The following is a 22,913-nucleotide window of genomic DNA, read 5'->3' on the forward strand; positions in this document are numbered from 1 at the left end:
GTAGACATGCTTCAGTTCTACTCAATAGACATCACCCATCCTGTTCTTTAGGAAACGCTCTCTGATTTCCCTCTTACACAGCTCCTCATCTCTGAGAGCCCTGACGTTAATCAGCCTTCCTCTCACTTGTTGGTTGTTCACTTAGCCTTTTCGTATCTCCTCTAGTTCTAGGGGGTTTGCAGATGTCACCACCCTCTGTTCTGGTTTCTGTTTTCTCTAGCAGTTCCTCTTTCATAATTTCAGGAATCTCATAGTCCTCATGACAGCATTTTGCTTTTTTCCTCCCCTGATCTGTGGACAAATCCTGTCCATGAATACGAATTCATGTCTGTACTAATGAATTTTATCTCAGTCTCTCTACTCCAGCTTTACCTTTCTGCCCAAATCAAAATCTTAGCTGACATTTCATGGCTTAGATAATTCCCAAGAAAAAGGTTCAACCTTTTTTACTGTCACTGTTATCACCACGCTCTCGCTGTAGCCTATGCTTTAGTATTGCCATGGTCACTTGCTGCTGCTTACCTAAATCCTTCTTAATCCTCCTTTTGTCCCTTCATTTTCCACAGATGGCAAATTATGTGCTCTCTCATTACTGAAGAGAACCCTTATGTAGCTTCTCCCTGTACTAACGTTCCCCAGCAATATTGCACATGTGGTATTACATTTTATCTCAATTACCCAAGGTGGTTTGGTTTTTGCTTTGATGTTGCTTTATGTTATTTTAGACCTGGAAAAAAAATTGTGTTTCTTTCAATTAGTTGTTTTAAAAGATCTTCCCTCAACAGAAATGTTTTTGTTCTTCCTACTTGGCAATTCTAAGACATTGCTATCCAGGGATATTATGCAGTGTCTTCTTCACTTCCCTTTATGAATACCATTTTGCTCTATTAGTATCTATTCAAAATGCTGCTGCAGAGTTACCTCTCTTCAAGTGTCTCCACGGGCCCTTAACTTTCAGCCCTTTCATGGCCTGTCATCTGTCAGTTGCCACCAAGTGCTTAGTTCTCACTGGTTATTGCCTGCTTGGTTGTTTTTCAACCACCTCAACAGTTTTTTCTTGGCTTCAGCTTTTCCCCAGCATACAAAAGCTGCTGGTTTTGGCCAGCAGTTTACCTCAGAAGCCTTTTCAGTTTCTTCCTTCAAGATCCCCTTTGCAGCAACGCCTGTGAAAATACATGAGGACAGGTCTCCTCCTTTTAAAAAGCCTTTTCGTATATCCTCCAGCCCATTGCTCGTCATCTTCCCCAGGCAGCTTGCTTCCTCCCTGTCCTTCATCAGGCTGTACTTGTCTGTTCTCTAGTGTCTTCCGCTTAACCCTTTCATTCTTATGGCCAGGAGTCATCTCTTACAGTATGTTGTAGAAAGGGATTCATGGCTTGAGAAGGTGCGTACGACGACAACAAAGTTAATCATAAATGACCACACAGTCATGCAGCATCTGTCTGGCACGTTCTGATGTACTAGTTACTCGCTTGCATATTTGAACAGATGTGAACCTCTTGCTGCTGATAACTAGATCCTGAACAAAGGCAGACAAGGTCTTGTTCTCACAGCACGGAGCTGAGCCAGTGCCGTGAGCAGCAGTGCTACTTCTGGGTCTCTTTTCCTCACTCTGGTAGGTAGAAGAACCAGGAGCAGTCAAAATTTGTTCCACTGCAAGGAATTAATTTGATTCATATTTTTCTCCCCGTAAATGTGCTATTTTATATGCATTTTGTACAATGTTTAGAGTACATGACTTAGGCAGCAGAGTGAAAACATGAAAGCCTTGTCATAGGACAAGCACTTAATGCCAGCGTTGCTGTTTCTCGTCTAATGAATACAAATCAGTTGTTTCAGAAAAAGAGCAGAAATAGCCAGCTTATGGAATTGTGCAGCTTGGGAGGTTATTTCACATCTGTGCTGCCTTTGATCTGGTCATTCTTGAAAAGTACACCAGTCACTAAGCAAAGAGTGGTGTCTGCTCCCAGTCTCCGCTGTGAGTAGTGGTGATGGTGGGACACCTCTGCTAACATCCCGGCAGAGGCTGCAGTTTCCTCAGGCCTGTTCAAAAGTGCCAGAAAGAGATTCAGAGAAAATTCTTCTGTGGAGATGCTGTCTCTGTGGACATATGCTGAGGTTCCCTGGAGAAGACTGATGAGTCAAAATGTTTGAACACGGGGACTACTTTCTGTATTTGTGCTGACAGCCATGACTGCTGTGAACCTGAAAGTGGAGGGGAAGAGGGGGTATAAAGAGACGGTCCAGGGATTACATGTGGAGAATATAAGTTTAAAAGCAGTGTTCTGCATTATGGTTTTCTGATTTGTTTGAGTGCCTTAGACTTCTGGATGTGTTGGCATGTTTAATTCTCCCAGACCTTCTAATGATTTTTTTTTTAATGAGGCACAGCAAATAAATAAACTTCTTTTCTTTTCCCTGGTACTACTTGTTCACTAGTGAGCAAAGTGATACTTGACAGCCTAGCATTAGAAAGATTTCAAAATAAAGTGTTGAGACCTTTCTGGTTTGAAGCATTTGTATTATTAAATGCTTTAAGTCAGTCATGTTTCAGACAGGGATTTAATGTGCATGGTAGCATCTCTGTCTAGCTGCTGACATGACAGGAGCAGGAACCTTTATACCTTGCCAGAGATGAAGCTACTACTTTGTTAACTCAAATGCCAGAGACTTGGTCTCTGTCTGGGTTTGATCTTTTATTGCAAATAAAATAACTGTGTGCTCATACCCACTGTTCTGTTACACCAGAACTATTATCTTGCACTCCTGTGAAATCTGTGTACAAGCAGTCTCTAAAGCAGAACATACACAGTAGGTTAAACTGTTCTGTCAAAGTTTCTTATACTCCAATGTGTACTTGGCTTCCAGTGCTGCATGCTTAGAAACTTCATTTCTAAGTTGTATTTTCATGTCTGTGGCCTGAATTATGTTTAACTTAACAGTAGAGTTGTTTTATCCTGACATTACCCACAAAAATTTTATTAGTCTGCTCTTTTGTTACAATCACATTGATAATTGTGGCTAGTAATAAATTGAAAAATCTTGTCCTTACAATAAGTACTCCTCCGTGGTCTTTTAAGAGGAAATAAAAAATGAAAAGCATATGGTCTGGTTGTGAGACATACCCATTATAGGCAGCTAAGAGAACATAGATTTAAAAGGGGAAAAAAAGCAGTTTGAGTAGATTTAGACATTCTTAGCTGATACTCCTTAAGGCTCATTTTTATGTAGATGAGTTTGTAAATTTACCAAATTATATTATTTTTCTCTGTATGCATTCATTATGTTGCTATTAATTCTGGTATGGACTAGAAGTACTTTATAGAGATCAAGTCTACAGATTAAAATATATACTTATTACTATGAAAACAACTGAAGCTTTGCTAATATAAACAAAGCCAGAAATCTCTATGAATGTGAAAATTTCTACAAATTTTGTAGAAAATTGCTTCACCAGTGTTATATAGCAAAGGTATCGATGTGTGTGTGTGTGTGTGTGTGTGTGTGTGTGTGTGTGTGTGTGTGTATACACACATATATATGTGTCAGTGTGTGTAGTTTGGAACACAGGCTTACCCATTCCCTGGCCACAGAAAGTGGGACATTTAGAAATGCCAAGAAAGAAAATTAAGTACTGTCATGTATGTTATTTGAGACCTCTGGTAAAAGCAAGATTCCACTGGCTAAAACTGTGTTAATTGTATGTATTTAAAGGTGTCAGATGTTGGATTTTAACCTGTTCTCTGCTCTTTCCACCCTTTTGTATATCACTTTCTACCTATTCATAAGAAGAAACGAGCCTTGGAGGAGTGGCAAAACCAATTGTGGAATGGACATATATGTTATGTATTAGAATTTCTGTTCAGTGTGGATGCATATGACAAAGGGTAGAGGAAAACAGGAAGAAAGCTCATATGGCTTGGTCACAGTTCTTGAAGGTTGACCTTAAACACCACTGCACACATCTGAGAGATGTGGGAGAAAGGTGGCCTTTCCCCTCTTAGCTTGCAAAATCCTTCCCTTGGGAAGGGATGTGGAAATGATGTCTTCTGTGTTTGGATCTGAAGGCTTCTGATGAGCGTTGCATGGTATGGAATGTAGTTGTTCAATTTTGGCATAGTTTAGGCAGCTCTTTGTATATCAGATCAGCACTTGGTTTGCTCCACTGGCTCCCAGTCAGTTTTCAGTATCATCTAAGGCTTTGGTCTTGATCTTCAAAGCAACTGTTGGATCAAACACCCCAGCTACATCAAAGCTGTGTTTCTATTTGTGAACTGCCAGAATAGCTGTGTTCCTCTGGGACAATGTAGATGATGAAATATCAGAGCAGGCATGTATCAGCTGGGGACAGTGTTGTGGGTTGGGGGTACAGGCTATGAAAATAAAAATAAACAAACCTTGGAGGTAATCAGGTGAATCCAGAATAAGATGTTTTAAAGAAAATGATACAAAACCTCTCTGTGAACATGTTCTATTGTAAACATGATGCAGAAACAACTCCCATTTTATCTACAAAAAAAAATGTCAAAAAAGGAAGAAAATCAATAAAATTTGGAGTGCTGTCAGATCATGGAAAGGATTATATTTTTAAATGCCCTTTTGTATGAGCCATAATAAGCTAAATTTTTAACATCCTAGTGGTATTTAAAGCTGACCGTTCTTACAATTAAAATCACAACCACCACTTTCTGGGAGAGGCCATACGTATTCTTAGCAAAAGCTAAAGGGTGGCATGGCTCAAAAGGAACCAAAAATTGCCTAAGGATGACTGTTGATGGACTGAAATCAAGTCTGATCAACTTCTAAACAAACCTTCAAGGTTTTGTTTTTAACTGATCAGGAATATTCCTCCACTGTGCTTTGTAAAATACTATGGACAGAATCCATAGTGCCAAAACAATTCTTTCTCCCCTCGCAGCCTGTTGCTAGGAAATGATATAGTGCTTAAAGGGTTGAACATAAAAATGACAACTCCAGACAGTCTAATTAGATTTTTAAAACTCTATTAAATTAGATATGAATTAAATACCATAATAAATATTTATTCTTGGGGAATACGAATTTTTTTTTGTATGTGCAGGTTTTCACAGGTATTTTTTCAATTCCCCTCTTTTTATCTCATGGCAATAGGTAATCTTCACCTGAGCACCTAATGCCTGGTAGAAATGAGACATCATTCTGCTCTTTTGAACATTTCAGTCACTGAGTGTCTTAAAAAGCACATCACCTTCTTAATTTTAAGCTTCTCTTACCTGAGCTCCACCAGTTATTCAAGCATCTTTACAAAGTGAGAAGGTTGTCATTATATCTTGTAAGAAAGACAGGAAGTTAAATTGAAGGTATTCTGTTGAGAAGTAGGACAAAAGCTCTAGAGGAACTTACCCTGTTTGCCTCATCTAGTATGTTTCCAAAATGACAACTGTAAGATAGAGGCTGATCATTGTTGACTTGGTTCAATGTGTTTCCAAAATGAGAACTGTAAGGTAGAGGGTGATCATTGACTTGGTTCAATGTGAAGGGTTGAAGGCAACAAGGTTTCCAAAACCTCCAGTACAGAGAGTTTGCTGAATTTTTCTCAAATGTTGAGCTTGCATAAGAGGAATGTGCCGTGTCTGCGAGGGGGACTGTGTGGATGCAGTAATGCTTTCAGCTCAATGCCACGTTGAGCTGTGCAGAGTTTCTGTGGAACGAGATTGCAGAACGTGAGCCAATCTGATATAAAAAGAGAGACAGAGAGAGAGAGAGCGTGTCACCCCCGAGCAGAATGAAGATGGCAAGGTGATTGCCACTGAATCCTCTTCTGACCGGGCTGATCTGATGTCTGGATGTGTTTCCTACCACGGTTGAGCTTTGTAATAAATACGCACTCCACCGCGCATCGTCGCGAAGCTCAGGTCGAAATCTCTTCTCCAGTTAATCTCTTCTTTGATAGCAGTTGCCCTAGGAAGGATATAATCCCGAGTCTGTAAATTGCATCCCATTTGTATCTGGAGAACTTTCCCAAGTGTTATCTTGAAGTATGATTTCACTTATTTCCTCAGGCTCTTGTGGTGAGTAATGTAAAGTTAACTCACAAGATTTCTTCTTCCTGACTGGCTGATATAAATTTGAAGCAAGATGGGGAAAATAATGAGTTTCTGTTGTTCAGCTGCAGATGATAAATGTTCATGTTCAAATTTTTAATGATTTCAGGGTTTTATGAACATTTTAATGAGTCTGTAACTGGTGATACTTATAAGAAATATGACCTTATGATTTCAGATGAATTAAAGAGGCATCTTTGCCACTTATTTCTTTTATTATACTAAGCATTACATTAAATAAATCTCTGCAAATTTTCTGCTGGAAAAAAATGAATATGAATGTGTAATGAAAGCAAAGGTTTGATCTGTGTATGTCTTACATGTGCAAATATAAATGACAAAACTTAAGGAACAAAACAGGCTCAATATTTTACAGGCATAACTGAAAATATGGGTGAACAGCACAGGTCTTAAAAGATGACTGCCCCTGGATGTTAGTATTACAGAACAATGTTGCAGAGTGCCACACATACCTATTAAAACTACTTTGTTACTTACAGCAGCTTTGACTAATACTTCTCTTTTTTTTTTTCTTCTCTGAAATATATAATTGGTATGCACCATTTGTGCTGAAAGGATAAATGCAGTGGGAGGGACAAGTAAAGAGCAAATATGTAATGTTTAAAGAAACTGAAATAAACTAATTGAATGCAGAATACTTTTCAAATAGGGAAATACATTAGCAAAAAGGTGACCTTCAAAATACCTTCTGTTGAGTTAGCAGTGCTCTGTATTATTTTACTAAAAATGAGCTAAAAATTACTGTTAAAAGCAAAAAATGTACTTGGAAAAACCTCACAAAACCATCACCAACTTTGTTGTGATGCTTGATGTGATTGTGTACACCCAGCTATACAATTACCTTTACTAGTAGTTTAGAATAGTCAAGAACAAAAAGTGTGCTCAGTATGTTTTTCTTCTGCCTTCTGTTTGCACATCTGGCTTTTACCCCTTCATTCTGCTTGCTGTCAGTCCACTGCTGGAGTGTCACTGGACAAGGGGTACAGGACTCCTGCAGTGGTGACTGAACTTACAATTCACCAGCTCATTCCCTTTCACTCACTCAATATGCAGACACAAAAGGGACCTTTCATACGGGTTTGGTTGGTTTATTAATTTATTTTTATTTTGCTAAGATGTGTGCACGTAAGTACAATGTTCTTTTAAAACCTGGGGATAGATGGAAATGGTGAAATGAACTTTAAATATTTAATAATGTGAAGTTATTCATAGACTGAAGGATCATTTAAATGAGTACTGTTTTGGAAACTCAGCTGTGTGCATGTTGATTAGATATATAAACAAAAGGTAGTGATGTCTTTAATTATAGTTTCTTTGCATTTGGTTTTGCTTTTCAGCATAAATATGCATGGATCTAGGGTTCACGTTGCTTAGAAATGCCTGTAAGCTTTTTGTTTGCATTTTTATGTGCATAGACAATTGCACACAACTCAGTCTGCTTTCTTTGTGCCTCTTGGCAAGAACTGATGGTGGTGCCATCAGTTCAGGACCGCATGGAGCAGAACCTGTGTCTGCAAAATCAGTCAGCTTTACCACACTACCCAAGAACTTTATGGAGCAGCATCTTCTGTCCCTCTTTGTTAAGGAATCAGTGAGGCATTCCCACACCCTGGGCACACTTGCTAATATCAGTGTCCTGTCCCCAGATGTACTGCAGGGACAGAGGGTAGCTGAGTCCCAGGGACGAGGGATGCGTGGGTCTGGGAGGAAGCCTGAAGAACATGCATTGCTTGTGGTGAATGGCTGAAACTCCCTTAGAGCAGGTAGTTCAGCTTAAGCATCATTTTGGTTTTCAACCACAAGGACACCTGGATGAGTTTTAAATTAGTGTGTCTTGTGAAAGACACTTTATAGCAGTGATTAATGTGTCCACAAGCTCCTTATCTCCTTGCCAGACTGTTTCTGAAAGACAGTAAGGCATCATATTACTTAAACATTTGGTCTCAGATGTCTGTTGATTAGTCGCTGCCCAAATCTCTCTTAGATTTGGTGGATTTAAGATAGTGATATTGAGAAGGCATAAGTTGGATGTAATCTTGTGTTTCTTTCTTGAATAATATTTTTTCAATCTTTAACAGACAGCCTTGGACAAGAGCACTGGTGGATGGCAGAAAACATTCTGTTTTCCTGCCTATAATAGCGGTGGCCTTTGACTGCTGTTGAGGGCAACTTTTTTTTTTGTTATGGAATCCCTGTTAATGAGGTTGTGACGAGTCACATGGACTTGTTTGCTTCTCTTGTAACTCTCCATTTGTCACCTGGCAGGATGAAGAGGAAACAGTGGCCTTTCTTGGTCACAGTGGAAGTGAAGAAGAGTTTGATCCAAGTACTCTTCCAGATCCTGATAAATACAAAGATTCTGATGAAGAGCAGGATTCAGAAAGTGAAGACACCGATAGGTATGTACACATCTTCCACATGCAGTTTGAAATGTTCCTGGTTTTTAGAAGCTGTTTTGTTTAGGTGTTAGCAACTCATTTTGCAGTCCTCCTCTTGCTCCCGGGACTTAGTATTTAAGTTTGTTTGTGAGGTAGGTGCTGAATGGAAATCTGTGCTGAAGGCTGTTATTTCCTTTGGTGAAGCTGTATGTGAACGATTTTTGAGTCAGTGTTGAAGGGATCTCAGTGAGACCATTCCACATGCAAAAGTCTTGACTAATTCCTTGGAGGTTTCATGTGTTTCAGAAATATATTTCTCTACTGTCACATTACAGGTTCTGTTTGAAAAGGAAAATGCTGAAGTAATGTGAGAATTTGGATGAGCCCTCTGTGCCTGTGGTATAGCGAATAAATTTGTGCATGGTGAAACTTGATAGGTTTAATGATTCAGTGGTGCTCAGACTTTTCAACATTGCAGATGAAGTGGAATCTGAGTTAGAAGTAAATGCATAATAAAATTAACAATGTTTAAAATTTCTATTTAATTTAAAACACTGATTTTATTTCCCTAAACCAGAAGATTTTGTTCCTTGTAGTTTAACAGAAAAGCACAGGGTGGGGATGAGGATCCATGGTTGATGGCAACACACTGCATTTCTTTAGCACATACTACAGGAAGACTGAGGGATACTGCAGGAAGTCTGGTGGGGTGTTTGTTGTTGGCTTCACAGCAACAAGAAGTCCATCTGTGTTTCTGACAGACAGCCTATCATGTGACAGATATAGAAACATGGTCTTGACACTTAGATGGGAGCGTAGATCTTCTTTTGCTCTCTTCTAGGTGTCTAGGTTTATAAACCTCTTGCTTTTCATGTCCAAATCAGCTAAATTCTGGTGGCTAGGTTGTCCCTATCCCAGTGTCACTATACATTTGGGGGCAGTATGTAGGACTGGATACTAGGACATGGATTTAAGAACTGGATAGCCCTAAGTGAACAGCCTGGTGCCCATGTTCCCTGTAGACCATTCACCATTGTGTTGCTCAGTAGAATTAACAAGGATGGAGGAAATGCATTGCTTTTTCTGGGCAGCAGTAAATTGCTCCTCCTTTGTGCAACGGGGAGAAAGAGGACTATAAGTCAATTGTAGATCTTCCTGGTTTCTCAGTTCCCTAAGCTGATTTGGTATCTCTGTGTAAAGTGAATGAAAAAGCTGTGTAAAGCATCAATACAGCTTCCTAAAAACAAGGATAAATGAGACCCATCATTCCTGAATAAAAACATTCCAGTTCCTTTTGTATTTATGACCACTTGATTCTGCCCATCATCTGCTGGTGGGGCAAGCAGCATAATTTGTTAAAGAAATTATCTTTTAATGAAGTTTAATATTTGGGATTTAATGGGGAGGGCTATATAAGAGGATTTGTAGGTTACTTTTCACACATTACTATCGTGTGGCTGAAAATGTATCTTACCATGTGGTTAATACGATGAAACTTTATTCTCCAGTTCCCCCAGGTAACACCAGTAATATGGTTCATATTGTCTTTTTAATATATGAGATTCTGATGAGTAAAACCTGGGTATAAGGAAACAATATGAGCTAGAGGATCTTGTAAAACCCCATTTTGTTGGAAGGGGCCATCTCTGGTCTAGTATTAACTATGAGACAAGGGTCAGAAGAAAAGCATATTTAGCAATTCTGCATTTACACAGAACATTAACAGAAGTGCTAAGAGATGTATGTCAGGATACTAATGCATCTCCAGCTAGAACCAGTTCTGTCGTCTTGCTTTTGAGAGCAGATTCTGAGCTAGCTTCTGGACTAATGCTTTGCTGCAGGTAACAAAGTAGAGAGGCAATCTTGATAGTTACTGGTAGTTTGTTTCTTGGAAGAAGTAAACCCAAGAGTTCACAGAATCACAGAATTACAAGGTTGGAAAAGACCTTTATGATCATCAAGTCCAACTGTTTATTGAGAAGGTCTGAAGTCAAGCTTTGGTAAGTGGTTAGAGATGAGCAACACTTGTTTATTGGTATGTATGTTGCTGATGAAAGACAGGTTCCTGGAATCCATTAAGATGACAGATAACTGAGCTGAGTCGTATGAGGACATTGGTTTGTTCAGCCTGAAGAAAAGGAGACTGAGGGGAGACCTCATTGCAGTCTGTAGCTTCTTGATGAGGGGGGGTGATGGGGCAGACACCAATCTCCTCTCTTTGGTGACCAGTGATAGAACCCGAGGGAACAGTATGAAGCTGTGACAAGGGAGGTTTAGGCTGGATATTAGGAAGAGGTTCTTTACTGAGGGGGGGTCAGGCACTGGCACAGGCTCCCCAGGGCAGTGGTCACAGCACCGAGCTTGACTGAGTTCAAGAAGCATCTGGACGATGCCCTCAGTCCCATGCTCTGACTTGGCTGGGAGTGTGTGGAGCCAGGAGTTGGACTCAATGATCCTTAAGTGTCCCTTTGAACTCAGGATATTCTATGATTCCATGGTTCTATGATGGAGTTTCCAGCAATAGGGAACCTGGTGTCACAACACTCCCTGCTAAATATTTCAATTCCTCAGGCATTTCCTAAATACTGCAAAATTGTTGCATACTTCCTGTAGGAAAAATGTAGTGGTTTAGTGCTGTGTTTGTTCAACAAGAATTTGCATTATTTCAACTTGTAGCCTTAGGTAGGCTTAGGTAGGCTTAGTTTAGCTATCTTGACAATACAGTGTTTGTAGCATAGCTGCTTAATAAGCGTTTTGAAAAAGTTAAAGGGCCAGTCAGTTCAAAATTGGGAATTTTGTCAAGTTTACTTTCAGTATCATTCAGTAATTACTTATCAAGGGGAGATCGCGTCTGTCTTTATGTATTCATACATCGCTTCTTGTATAACAGATCCTTTCCCCAGAGATGCTAGCTAGACTCAAGATTAGCTAAGCTTAAGGAATAAAAATTGACAGAGATGGACAGATCTTCTGCAGTGGAAATCAGTGCAGATTTTGGGGGAAATCTACGACTGATCTCCTCTCCCTGGAGTCAGAGGGTCTGCTCTGAAGGAGAGTTAAGACTCAAGAAAGGTCTAAGGCCTTGGTCAATTCCCCTTCCTATGAATTAGGTCAGAAAACAGGAAATGTACAAAAAAAGGAAAACAGAAATTTAGTAAAAATTTCTGACAAAGTATTTTCCTCAGCAAATCTCAACACACTTGACAAAGGAGACCAGTATATTTTTTTTGTAGCCAGGAAAGTTGAGTCACATAGTAACTTGTGCTATGATCATGGCAGAGGTCTGGAAATAGCAGTCAGGCACCCAGAGACCCCACTGTCCACTAGACAGGTTGCATTCCCTTTGAAACTACAACTAATCATAGGATAGTTTGGATTGGAAGGCACCTCAAAGATCATCTAGTTCCAACCCCCTGCCATGGGCAGGGACACCCTCCACTAGATCAGGCTGCCCAAAGCCTCATCCAAACTGTCCTCGAACACTTCCAGGAATGGGGCTTCCACAGCCTCTCTGGGCAGCCTGTGCCAGGGCATCACCATCATCACAGTGAAGAATTTCTTCCTAACATGTAATCTAAACCTACAGTTTAAAGCTGTTCCCTCTTGTCCTATCACTACACTCCCTGATCAACAGTGCCTCTCCCACTTTCCAGTAGAAACCTGTTGGACTAGATGATCTTTCAAGGTCCCCTCCAACCCTTGACATTCTGTGATCCTTTTAAGTATTGGTAGAACACAATTAGATGTCCCCAGAGCCTTCTCTTCTCCAGGCTGAACAAGCCCAACTCTCTCAGCCTGTCTTCATAGGAGAGGTGCTTCAGCCCCATGATCATCTTCTTGGCCTCCTCTGGACTCACTCCAACAGCTCTATGCCTTTCCTGTACTGGGGACCCCAGAGCTGGGTCCAGTACTGCAGGTGGGGTCTCACCAGAGCAGAGGGACAGAATCACCTCTCTTGACCTGCTGGCCACACTGTTCTTGATGCAGCCCAGGACACAATTGGCCTTCTGAGCTGCTAGCACACACTGCCAGCTCATGCTGAGCTTGTCATCAATCAGCACCCCCAAGTCCTTCTCCTCAGGGCTGCTCTCAATCCATTCTCTACCCAGCCTGTAATTGTGCTTGGGATTGTGCCAACCCACATGCAGGATCTTGCATTTTGCCTTCATGCAGTTTTCATGGGCCCATCTCTCCAGTCTGGTGTTGCTGAGGGAGCACTCAATCCCACTGTCGATGTCACCAACAAAGGTGTTAAACAGTGTTGTTCCCAGTACTGACCCCTGAGGAACACCACATGTTACGGTGCTCCATGTGGACACTAAGCCGTTGACCACAACTCTTGGAGTGCTACCATCTGGCCAGTTCCTTATCCACTGAGTGGTCCATTCATTGAATCCATGTGTCTCCAATTTAGAGACAAGGATGTCATGCTGGACAGTGTCAAATGCCTTGCACAAGTCCAGGAAGATGATGTCTGTCATCCTTCCCTTGTCCACCATCTCTGCTACTCCATCATAGAAGGACACCAGATTTGTCAGGCAGGATTTGCCCATAGAAATGCCACGTTGGCTGTCACAAATCACCTCCTGATTCTTCATGTCCCTGAGCATAGTCTCCAGGAGGATCTTCTCCATGATCTTGCCAGGCACAGAGGTGGGACATGTGGTAACTGATTTTTTAAAAATGTTGTCCATCTTTTCAGTATGTCAGTCTTACACATGTATGTTTAGTACCACAGAGACACAGCTTAATCCTTTTGAGTTTTGCATTTTGTTGGACTTTTCCTTACTTGAGTTGCTTTTTCAGGGAACCTTCTTGGACCTTTGATGTCTACAGTTCTTGAGTTATCCCAAGGAGATTAGTTTTGAGTGTAGTGTGGGCTGAAGAGAGTAACTTTGAGCACAAAAAATACTCTACATATGATTCAACTGGAGTTGAGAGACAGATTTTATTTGTGCCGTGTATTAAGGCCTTTCAGGGTTTGATTTACTAAGGCTGCTTTTTGTTTGCACTGTGTTTGGAGGAGACTGTAGAACAAAGTGCAGTGTTAGAACATTTTCCATGGGGCACAGCCATCTGCACTGTATCCGTGTATTGGAAATACAACCTAAAATCTAGGAGGGCCCTACCAATGAAATTTTATTTTCTTAAATTATGAATTTTGCCTTGAGCATGACAAAGAATTGCTTTTTTTTGAAAGTTGGATTTTATATGGTCTTTGGAATTTAGTTATGTGTGCAAGCTCATATGTCTGAAGATAGTATTTCAGATTTTGAATAGGAGATACCAAGGCTCATCAAATAAAACAAATGGTGTATTATAGTTTCTTTAAGGTGTGAGACGTGATATCTGTGTGTCTGGGACAACAGATGGATTTAAGCTGTCCTGTAGGTTTGAAAGTGCAGTTGATGACCATTTAAAGCATTATTCAGGTCTCTCACAGGAACTGTTAGAGCACAGTGTTTGTTGTGATGTTGACAGGCAGTGCTGGTGCAGTCTTGCTGTGCAGAGACCGTGCAGACTTACACAGTTATGGGGGTTTTGGCGTTCGTTTTGGGCTGGCAAGTTGCAGTTTGGTTTTGCTTCCTGAAGTGAAAGGTTTGTGTGACTCTGGTATGTCCATTTTGTGCTCCAGGGGTTATAATCTGGCTGGGTCACTTTTATGGTGTCACTTTGGGGGTTTAAGCTTTCCCTGGCTAGGAGCAAGGCATTCTTGGGTAACAAACATGTCTGAAGAACTGCCACCACCTGAAGCTTAATCACCAGCCACTCAACTTCAGGACATGCAACAGGTCTCGGTTGCTTGCCCTGACTTTTGTTTGACTTTAGTAATAGGAAAGCTCCTTAACTTCCTTCGAGGGGATTTTTAAAAGCTTTTGTTCATTTTCCATTACACAATCTAGCTGAATGCCTTCCTGCTTTTCAGTCTTGCCTGTGTTTGCTGGAGGACTAGGGCAATGGGTCGTAGATGTTTTCAGCCTTTGTTCAGAAGGCAAGAGGGCTGAAATTTGGAAAGTGAGTCCAATTGCTTCAAGTTCTTCTCCAGCATTTAAGCTGAATGGGAGTTAACAAGGACCCAAAGAGCAGTTTCAAGCAGCTGAGATAGACTTGGCATTCAGAGCTTTCTAGAAGAGACCAGGTCAGATTAGGCACTGCTCCGATGGGAAAAGTGCTACAGATAAACCTGCAGCAGCAAAGGTGATTCTGAGTTTGTTATCAGCAGTGATTTCTAGAAGCAAATAGCAGAGATGCCTGTATTATGTTATAGCCAGGGACAGGCTGGGAGTGGGTTTGTCAGTCATTGCTAAGCATAGTAATTAAATTGAAGCGAGTGGTGAGAGGGAAGAACTGCGGGGTGCTCATGAGGGCAAGAGCAGTGGGCGGCAGATGGATTTGGAAGATGACAGGATCCAGGGTAAAATTGCGTTTCTAGGAATCCTGAAAGGACTGTGTCAAAACTAAGAGCTGTTGATGGCTCTGGTGTGCAGCACAGTACAAGGTGGTTAATCCAGCGCTGGCTTGTGCCAGCTCTGCAAGCTAAATGAATTTGGCCAGGGTACAGGCATAAGGGCTGGCACATGGCTGTCTGCATTGTCCACAACTGCTGTGACTTCATATAGTGCCAACTAGAGCTCTTCTGGGCACCATCCCAGAATCACAAGGTTGAAAAAGACCTTTAAGATCATCAAGTCCAACCGTTCCTGTCCTATGCTAAACCATATCCCTAAGTACCTGATCTACCCTTTTTTTAAACACATCCAGGGATGGTGACTCAATCCCCGCCCTGGGCAGTCTGTTCTATATCCTGACAACTCTTTCAGTGAAAAATTTTTTCCTAACATCTAATCTGAACCTGTCCTGGTGCAGCTTTGTGCCATTTCCCCTTGTCCTATCTCCTGTCACCTGGCTGAAGAGACCATCGCCCACCTCTCTACAACCTCCCTTCAGGTAGTTGTAGGCAGGGATAATCCCAGCCTGGTAGGACAGGATAAGGACTATTTCCAGTAGGCAATGTTGATGAACCTACATTTTTTGTAGCAGTCTGTGGGTGAAAAATGTGGTGGTCTGTTGCCTAGCTCTGAAGTCAGCTTTGAGGCTCAGTGTACGTCTGCCTGGAGACTTGTGAGGTGCTCTGAGCACCCTGTAGGAGGCTTTTGTGAAAGCAGAGGCACAACTGAAAGAGGAAGATGCAGTGCAGGAAATTAATTTAGGACTGGAAAAAGAAGAAATCAAGAGAATTTGAATGACCAATAAGCCTATGGGTAAAGGAAAGAGGTAGCTGAAGAGGCTGGTGGTGAGCTATACAAGTCATGAATTTGAATGAAATTCCCTTCCAGCCATACCTCTACAAGCAGAGTAATTAATGACTCCAAGCATGTAATATGAGATTAATTTTTGTATATCTAGCAACATTCATCATATTTGGTTTAAGGCTATCAATGTAAATTGTTAATGAGGTGAAAAATTTAAGTGTATCGAATAGGGTGGAAGAAAAGCAGCTGGATCTCTTAAATATTAATTTTGCAGTCAAATTGAGTTTCTGATATTACTAATCCCTCAACCTCTTCAAATAAAAATGCTGAGGAAGAGAAAGTTACCACTGACCTTATCATTACCTTCTTTAAATCTTTAATGGGTGCTTCTGATTGCATTAATTTCCAAATCAGCGTGGAAAAGATCTTGGACATGAGGGGAAAGGACAAATGCCTTAGTTCTGGTAGTGATTTTATGGCCAGTCACCAGCTGACAGGTGAGTGAGCCAGCAGTCAGCAATGCTTGGCTGCATATCTTGCTTTATTTATGAAAACTACAGGCAAATTGTGGTTTCTTATACCAGGATGCTGGTGTTGACCTGCCCAGTTTTAAGTGATTCTTAATGGAGTTGACATTATGTTGTCTTTTGAGATGATTCATCTGCAAATCACAGTGCTCCCTCTAACGTGTATTACTCAGGCCACATCAGTGACTTTGTGAAGGCCAGAGCTTCATGTTTCGATGGCCAGAAAAGCCCTCTATGACAGTGTAAAAGGTCTGTTTTTAAGGGCATGATCATGCTGTTTAGCTGCAGCACTGGGCAATGAGGCACTGGGCTGCTGGTGATAGAGAGGATGATTCTTATGCTGTGAAAGTCTTTGTAACAGTTATGCTCAAGCTCAGTATATGAAATGGACCTGTGAATTTCTAGTGAAATTTGGTAACCTGTGCTCTGCAGCTCAGACTACATCCTCCCTGTGGTTCCTGTAAAGTTGTCAGTGACAGAAACTACCCTTAAAAAAAAAAGAAAAAGTCGTGTTTCTTCAACAAGTGTCTGCATGAATGAAGGAGAAAGAGGATAAGTATTTATTGAAATAGATGAATAGTGGATTTATAGTGATTAATAATCAACAATTGGAAGGTGGTGGTCGTCACACAAAAGGAAAGGGTGAGGAATATATCTGAAGAACATCCATGCCAGGTGAAGCTAAAGAGGGAATGGATCTGAGGGTTAGGTAGGTTGTTAGTGGCATCTCCAAAGGCAGCAACTCATTTCATAGAAGGTTAAGCCTCTGACAGAGGGACGTACAGTAAATCAAAATGGTTTGATTGAAGCCATGGGCACCTCCAGCTGGAGTAGTTTCAACCCAGAGCAGTGATGTTTGATCCATATGAGAATCAGCCCTTGAATCATTTCAGTGTGCTTCCCGTGCAGTAGTGAGAGATGTTAAACACACTCTCCTGCTGGTTTGGTTTTCTTTCTTTTTTCTTCCAGAGTATGGTACTTCAGTTCTGAGACAGACTTGTCTTTTGCCTTTTAGCACTATTACACTGGTATTTCATTACAAGTAGATTATTCATCCCTTTTCCTTTACTTTTTCAAAATAAATCTAGTTTTGGAGCTGTTTTGATTTACATCGGTGGAATGGCCAGTAAGGGAAATAACACAACACAATATATTTTCATTACCATTTCTATGTGCTGTAGCATTCTGACAGCAAGTAAGAAAGAAGCTGCACCAGGCTTTATGGAAGGGACTGCAGTAATTAATCTTCATTAGGATTGCTGCCATGGCCTTGTGAATTAAAATTTATTATGTGGAAAAAGGTTTGTGGCACAGCATGTTTGATTAGCAAAATGCCAATATTTATAGGAGAAATTATTCCTAACTTTTCTGAACTGTATTTATTAGTAGATTCATTCGTTATTCCCGTAGGTTTCTTTGGGAAGGTGCTCACAGGCGCTGTATTACAGCCTGGAAACTTCACTCGTGGGCTGCAATTTGGTGGCAAGAGCAGTTTGTTTCCAGAGCAGCCCTGGTAAACCTGGGCTCCAAAGCCAGCTCTGCCAGATGGGAGCTGAAGCAGTGCCTGCCTAGAGATCTCACGGCGTTTAAACAGCGGCGACTTGGCTGCACGGCCGCACACTGCGAGTGGCTGACTCTCAAGCACGTAAAATCTAAACCTTACAGCTTCTCAAGACGTGCCTTGAAGCCCAGAGACGAGTTTAGTGCTAACAATTAAAAGCTTTCTATTTTTTTCTGGTATCTCACTCACCTCAAAACACGCTTTTGAGATGTATTTTATTTTTTTGGTAATTAAATAAAGAGGTTCTTAGCCTATGGCTCTCAAATAGGTAGATTTTCTGTATCCCAGATGGTATTCATACATACTGGCATTTATTTAAGGGGCAGGATTCATAAACCATGCTTTGGTGTTTGAGTAACAAACATTACCTACCGAATGATAACACCTTCCTTTGTTGTTACAGCTGTGCAAACGGTGACCACAGAAATTACTGTGCCGTGTGCTACGTCAGCTGTTGGTGCCTCCTCGCCTGTGTAAACACAGCCCGTCCCAGTAAATCCTTCCATCAGGCAGCTTCAGGTTGTTCAGGCGGCTGAAAAACTAAACTGTGCCATATGGTGAGGGGAAGGGCCTGTAATCCAGCTGCACACGCCGCCTGCTAGATGTTCTAAATAGAAGACAAAAAGACACACTGGCTTTGGTTTGGATCTGAATTGTGGGGCTGCTTTCTAACTGTGTTGTTCTGTTAGGAAATAGTTCACCTCAGTGTAACTTCTATTTTGTTTTGGCTATTTGTGGGCACCAGCTGGGAGGGCATCAGCTTGTGTGTTTGTGAGGGAAAAGGGGCCAGTTATGTGCTCGGGAGTGAGCAGCGATAAAAAGCTTGGCTCTGCGGGGTGGGCTGACAGGCCAGTGGAGACCGAGGAGGAATTCATTTGATGATAACTGCAGAAGTCATCCCCATGTAGCTGCTTTCATACTCTCAGCCCTTTTGTATGAGTATCTGAGAATTACACCGATCACATCTCCTCCAAAGAGCTTTCTGTCCAAACAGCTAAGGAGAAGCACCCAGATTTGGTACGGGATGCCCGTTGGCATCATGATGCCAGACATCTCTCCTGGTGGCTTCCCAGCTTCCTTTTTAAATGGCCACTTTCACCCTTTGTAAAAGCCACATCTCTGCTCCTCAAGAGGAGTGCAACCCCTCCCCACTGCTGGTCCTGCAGGACCAGGGTTGGGGGTTGGACTAGCTGGTCTTGTCTGGGAGGTCCCTTCCAACCCATCCTGTGGACAGGCACTCTGTCTTCTCTCTGCGTCTCAAAATTACAGACATCTTACTGACACAGTCCACACGACTCCCTGCTCTCCTTCCTGAGTTTCCTCTATCAGACTTGGTTTTGCTTTTATACTTTGTGCGCCATGAAAACACGAGCCCTTGGCTCTCTTCATCACTGGGTGGCTGTGCTGCTGCCATTATACATTGCTCCTCATTCACCTCTCGGGTTTGCAGCCCAGTAGGGGTCAAATTAGTGTGAAAACACAGCTGCTAAGGTGTAGATACGTCTTTAGTATGTACTACTAATCCAGCACCATGATCCCTTTAGTAATAATAAGAAACAGCTTGACTCAGCATAATCTTCCCACTAAGCTTATGAGGAAGATTAATCTTAATTGTGCTGATATGCTTTTGTTTATGGAAAAAAACCAGAAATCTCACAGTTCCTTCTGAATGTGCTTTACATTTAAATGTAAACACCTTGCAAACACCTAGGTCTATGGGCCTCTGAAACTGTAAAGAATAATATCAAAGCCTGCTATGTCATAACTTAGGACATTTCTGCAATTTTAATTGCCAAGCTGTTTTGAACTAATGTCCTGGATGAAGCATTAGTCAATTAGGAATGCAAACTGAGCTTCAGAGTCCATTCAAATGCTGGAAATAATCAGCTCTCTTGCAAACAGGCTGAAATGCTTTTACTTAATGAGGCTTCAGCCTTGCACTTTTAAAGTGAGCCTCCATACTCTGTGCTGATCACAGTGAACACTGTGAAACTCCAACCCAAACCTAGGTGATCCTGCACTAAGTGATCCTGCTCTGGTGAGGGGGTTGGACTAGATGATCTTTTGAGGTCCCTTCCAGCTCCTAACATTCGGTGATTCTGTGAATTCCAGTCATCACCTGTTCCTAGAAGCACAGGATGGGTTGGGTTGGAAAGGACTTTTAACGATCGTCTCGTCCAACGCCCTTCCTGTGGGTAGAGACACCCTTCCCTAGGTTAGGTTGCGTTGAGCTATTTCTTTTGGATAGGCAGGGAAGGACAACAGAAGAGTAGGGTGTTTGATTAGTTTTATTTGTGGGGGTGCAAGGCATCGCTCATGGGATTTCCCTCCCTCTGTGCTGCAGTGAGTACACAGATGTTGGCACCATCCTTCTAAGAAAGATGGGAAGAGGAGGAAGCGTTGTGCTGCTCATCCCTCTCCAAGAGTGTTTGGGAACTTCATGAAAGCGCCGTGTTTAGGGGTTAATGTTTGGGTCAGGCTGATTTCCAGTGAGTGGTGAAACCAGTGTGTCACAGACTGGTAACTAGTCCCGTTAATGGGAAGAACAGGAGGGCAGCTGAAGGTGGTTGGAATTGGGCATTGGGTTCCCATGCTGCATTGGTTTGAAGGACAGGACTCCTCAGATTGAGGTGTTTGTTAGAACTGCTGTTTCTAGCAGTTGCATCCAGGAGTTGGGCTCTGTGATCCTTACGGGTCCCTACCAGCTCAGGACATTCTGTGATTCCATTAAACAGTATTTCTGAATGAAACATTTCACAAACATTTTATTTACACTTAAGCAATTATAAAAAATTAAGGCAATTAAAAAAACTCTTGTAGAAACTTTTTTTAAGTAAATTGAATTTTCTGGGGAGGAATTTGCCAAATTTTAATTGAAAATCTGAACATAACCTATTGTTTTAGGAAAAGCCTAAAGGCAATCTTGCCATGTTCTTTAGAATACAAAAATGAAGAACCAAGAATGCCATTTTGTTTCAGTTAGCTTGTTCGGAGGGAATGGTTTGGGGGTGAGGGGTTGATTTCTGTGGGTTTTGGGTATGAATTCTACCCTACAGCATAACATGGCCAGCTCTCTGTAACCTGCCACACAGATATTATGTCTTTGAATCGATTTTATTAGGTTAGATGACTAATCTTAGGTAAGATGATTTATAGCAAATTTTCTGTTACGGACAAAACCCACATGAAGATATGTGAAAGTTTGGGCTTTCTTCCTGCTGCTGTCATGTGGCCGTGGGATAGAAGTCAGAGTATTAAAACGGGTACACAGCCGTTCTGTCTGGACTGGGGGCTGCAAAAGGCAGTTCATGCGTGTCTTCAGATAAAACAGTAGAAACAGCAGAAATTCACCAGGGAAAACAACTGGGGTTGGTTTTCTCTGCTTCTCCTTGTAGCAAAGAAGTGGTTGATAACTTCCAAGGAAAGCTGCTGAAGGGAGGGGAAAGAGGGGCTGGGATGAGGTGGCCCCGAATCAAAGCTGCGCCGAGCGTAGGGTTTGCCAGTGAAATGACACTTCTCATGTTTTTATTTTTGTCGCATATTTATTTCAGACAAGATCTTGAATGCATGTCAGGGTCCACTGACACATCACTAAATCAGTTTTGTCAAGTTGTCTGTCACTGTGTAAGGCAGCAAATATTAGATAGGACTGATAGTGATATCTTGATATACTGTAATCAATTAAGGAGCGGAACATCCACCGCCACCTCGGCCTGAAAGCAGTTCTAATTTAGACATTCAGAGTTCATCGGCTCCTGGTGCTTCACTCTTCTGAATTGTGATTTTGTTTGCTCTTATCTTGACATAAATTTGCCTTGTTTAAAATGAATTGTTTGATGACATGATGATATTGATTACCACAGTTGTTAAAAAGACTAATTGATTTGTTTCTGCAGTGAACTTGAGGAGAAGAGTGGAAGAAAGAAAAGAAGCTACAGCAGCAGCACCGCAGCAGAAGACGTGCCTCTGAAAAGAAAGAAGGCCAAATTCAGCCAAGAGGAGGACCCCTGTTTGCCATTAGATACAGGGCTTTCTCTGGCAGAGGATGAAGAGCTTGTACTACATCTGCTCAACAGTCACAGCTAATTATTTTTCTGCAGGTTTTGTTTTCTGGGACATCTCTGCAGTTTTGTCAGTAGTCTGCATGGAATGAATTTGGCATCTGGGCAGCTGGGTACCGGTGGACGCAGACGAATGAGTTCCGTGTGCCCGGGGGTTGCCTTAGATTGGCTCATAGATTATAGACAATACTTCATTTGATTTATAAGGCTTTCTGAACGAACTCTCCAGCCTAAATCCCCAGATGTCATTTTGCAGTAGCACGTTCATAATTTAAAATCTGCGAGTTTGGAGGCAATTATCTTTTTAATTTTAATCTTTCTTTAAATAAAAACAGGTTGCTCCTTTCTCGACTGTGTCGGTTTTGTTATTTTAGAAGATAAATGTGTACTAAAATTATTGAAGAAGAAACACTGTTGGCAGCTCAAATTATATTACTTGAAAATAAAATGCTTTTTTCCTTCTGTGTATCATGCACATATTTTAAAAATATTTTAATAAAAATTTATGAAGCCTTGGTGTACGCTTTTGGTGTCTCCTTCAGCTTTGTTATGAAAGCATTTTATTTATCCTCCAATTATCATTTCTGTTGCGGCTCTGTCAGTGGTGTTAGGCAATTCAGAACGCCACTCTCAGCAGCTAAACTTCGGAGCTTGCACTTGAATCTGATCTGAATGTGAACGTGGTGATGCCACAAAAAGGGAGAGCATAACGCTACCCGATAAAATTGGTTACAAGGCAGATTTTCTGCAGGCATACAGCTGGGAGCGAGCTCCTTGTTTTGTTAGGGCCAAAATGAAGAAAAACAGATTTATTTTTGAGCATATTTTCAAGTTTCATCCCATCAGCCTGTGGTTGGTTGGTGCAGATTTTGTGGTTGCTTACCCACAACCACTGCACCTTGATCAACAGCAGCAAGACATACGCCGTGTGGGTCCTCTCCTGGAGGAGGGGCAAGCAGGCATTCTGTCTGAAGCAAAGTAAAATATTAATATAATGCCAAATTCAGAGTTAAGTAGATTTTTCTTCTC

At 41.5% G+C, this 22,913-nt stretch overlaps 1 protein-coding gene across 1 annotated transcript in view; it reads left to right on the forward strand.

Moving 5' to 3' along the window:
* Nucleotides 1–22,350, forward strand: part of DDX10 (DEAD-box helicase 10) — a gene marked incomplete at its 5' end in the record, with an annotated part of 192,939 nt that extends 170,589 nt beyond the window's left edge. The window contains 2 exons of the mRNA XM_084278626.1: nt 8,370–8,503; nt 21,720–22,350. Of these exons, the coding sequence (XP_084134752.1) occupies nt 8,370–8,503; nt 21,720–21,909 (324 nt within the window). The 3' untranslated portion in view covers nt 21,910–22,350. The remainder of the gene's footprint in view (nt 1–8,369; nt 8,504–21,719) is intronic.
* Nucleotides 22,351–22,913: the final 563 nt, after the last annotated feature.

This window comes from Gallinula chloropus, assembly GCF_964237585.1.
Source record: "Gallinula chloropus genome assembly, chromosome: 1".
NCBI classification, from domain to species: Eukaryota; Metazoa; Chordata; class Aves; order Gruiformes; family Rallidae; genus Gallinula; species Gallinula chloropus.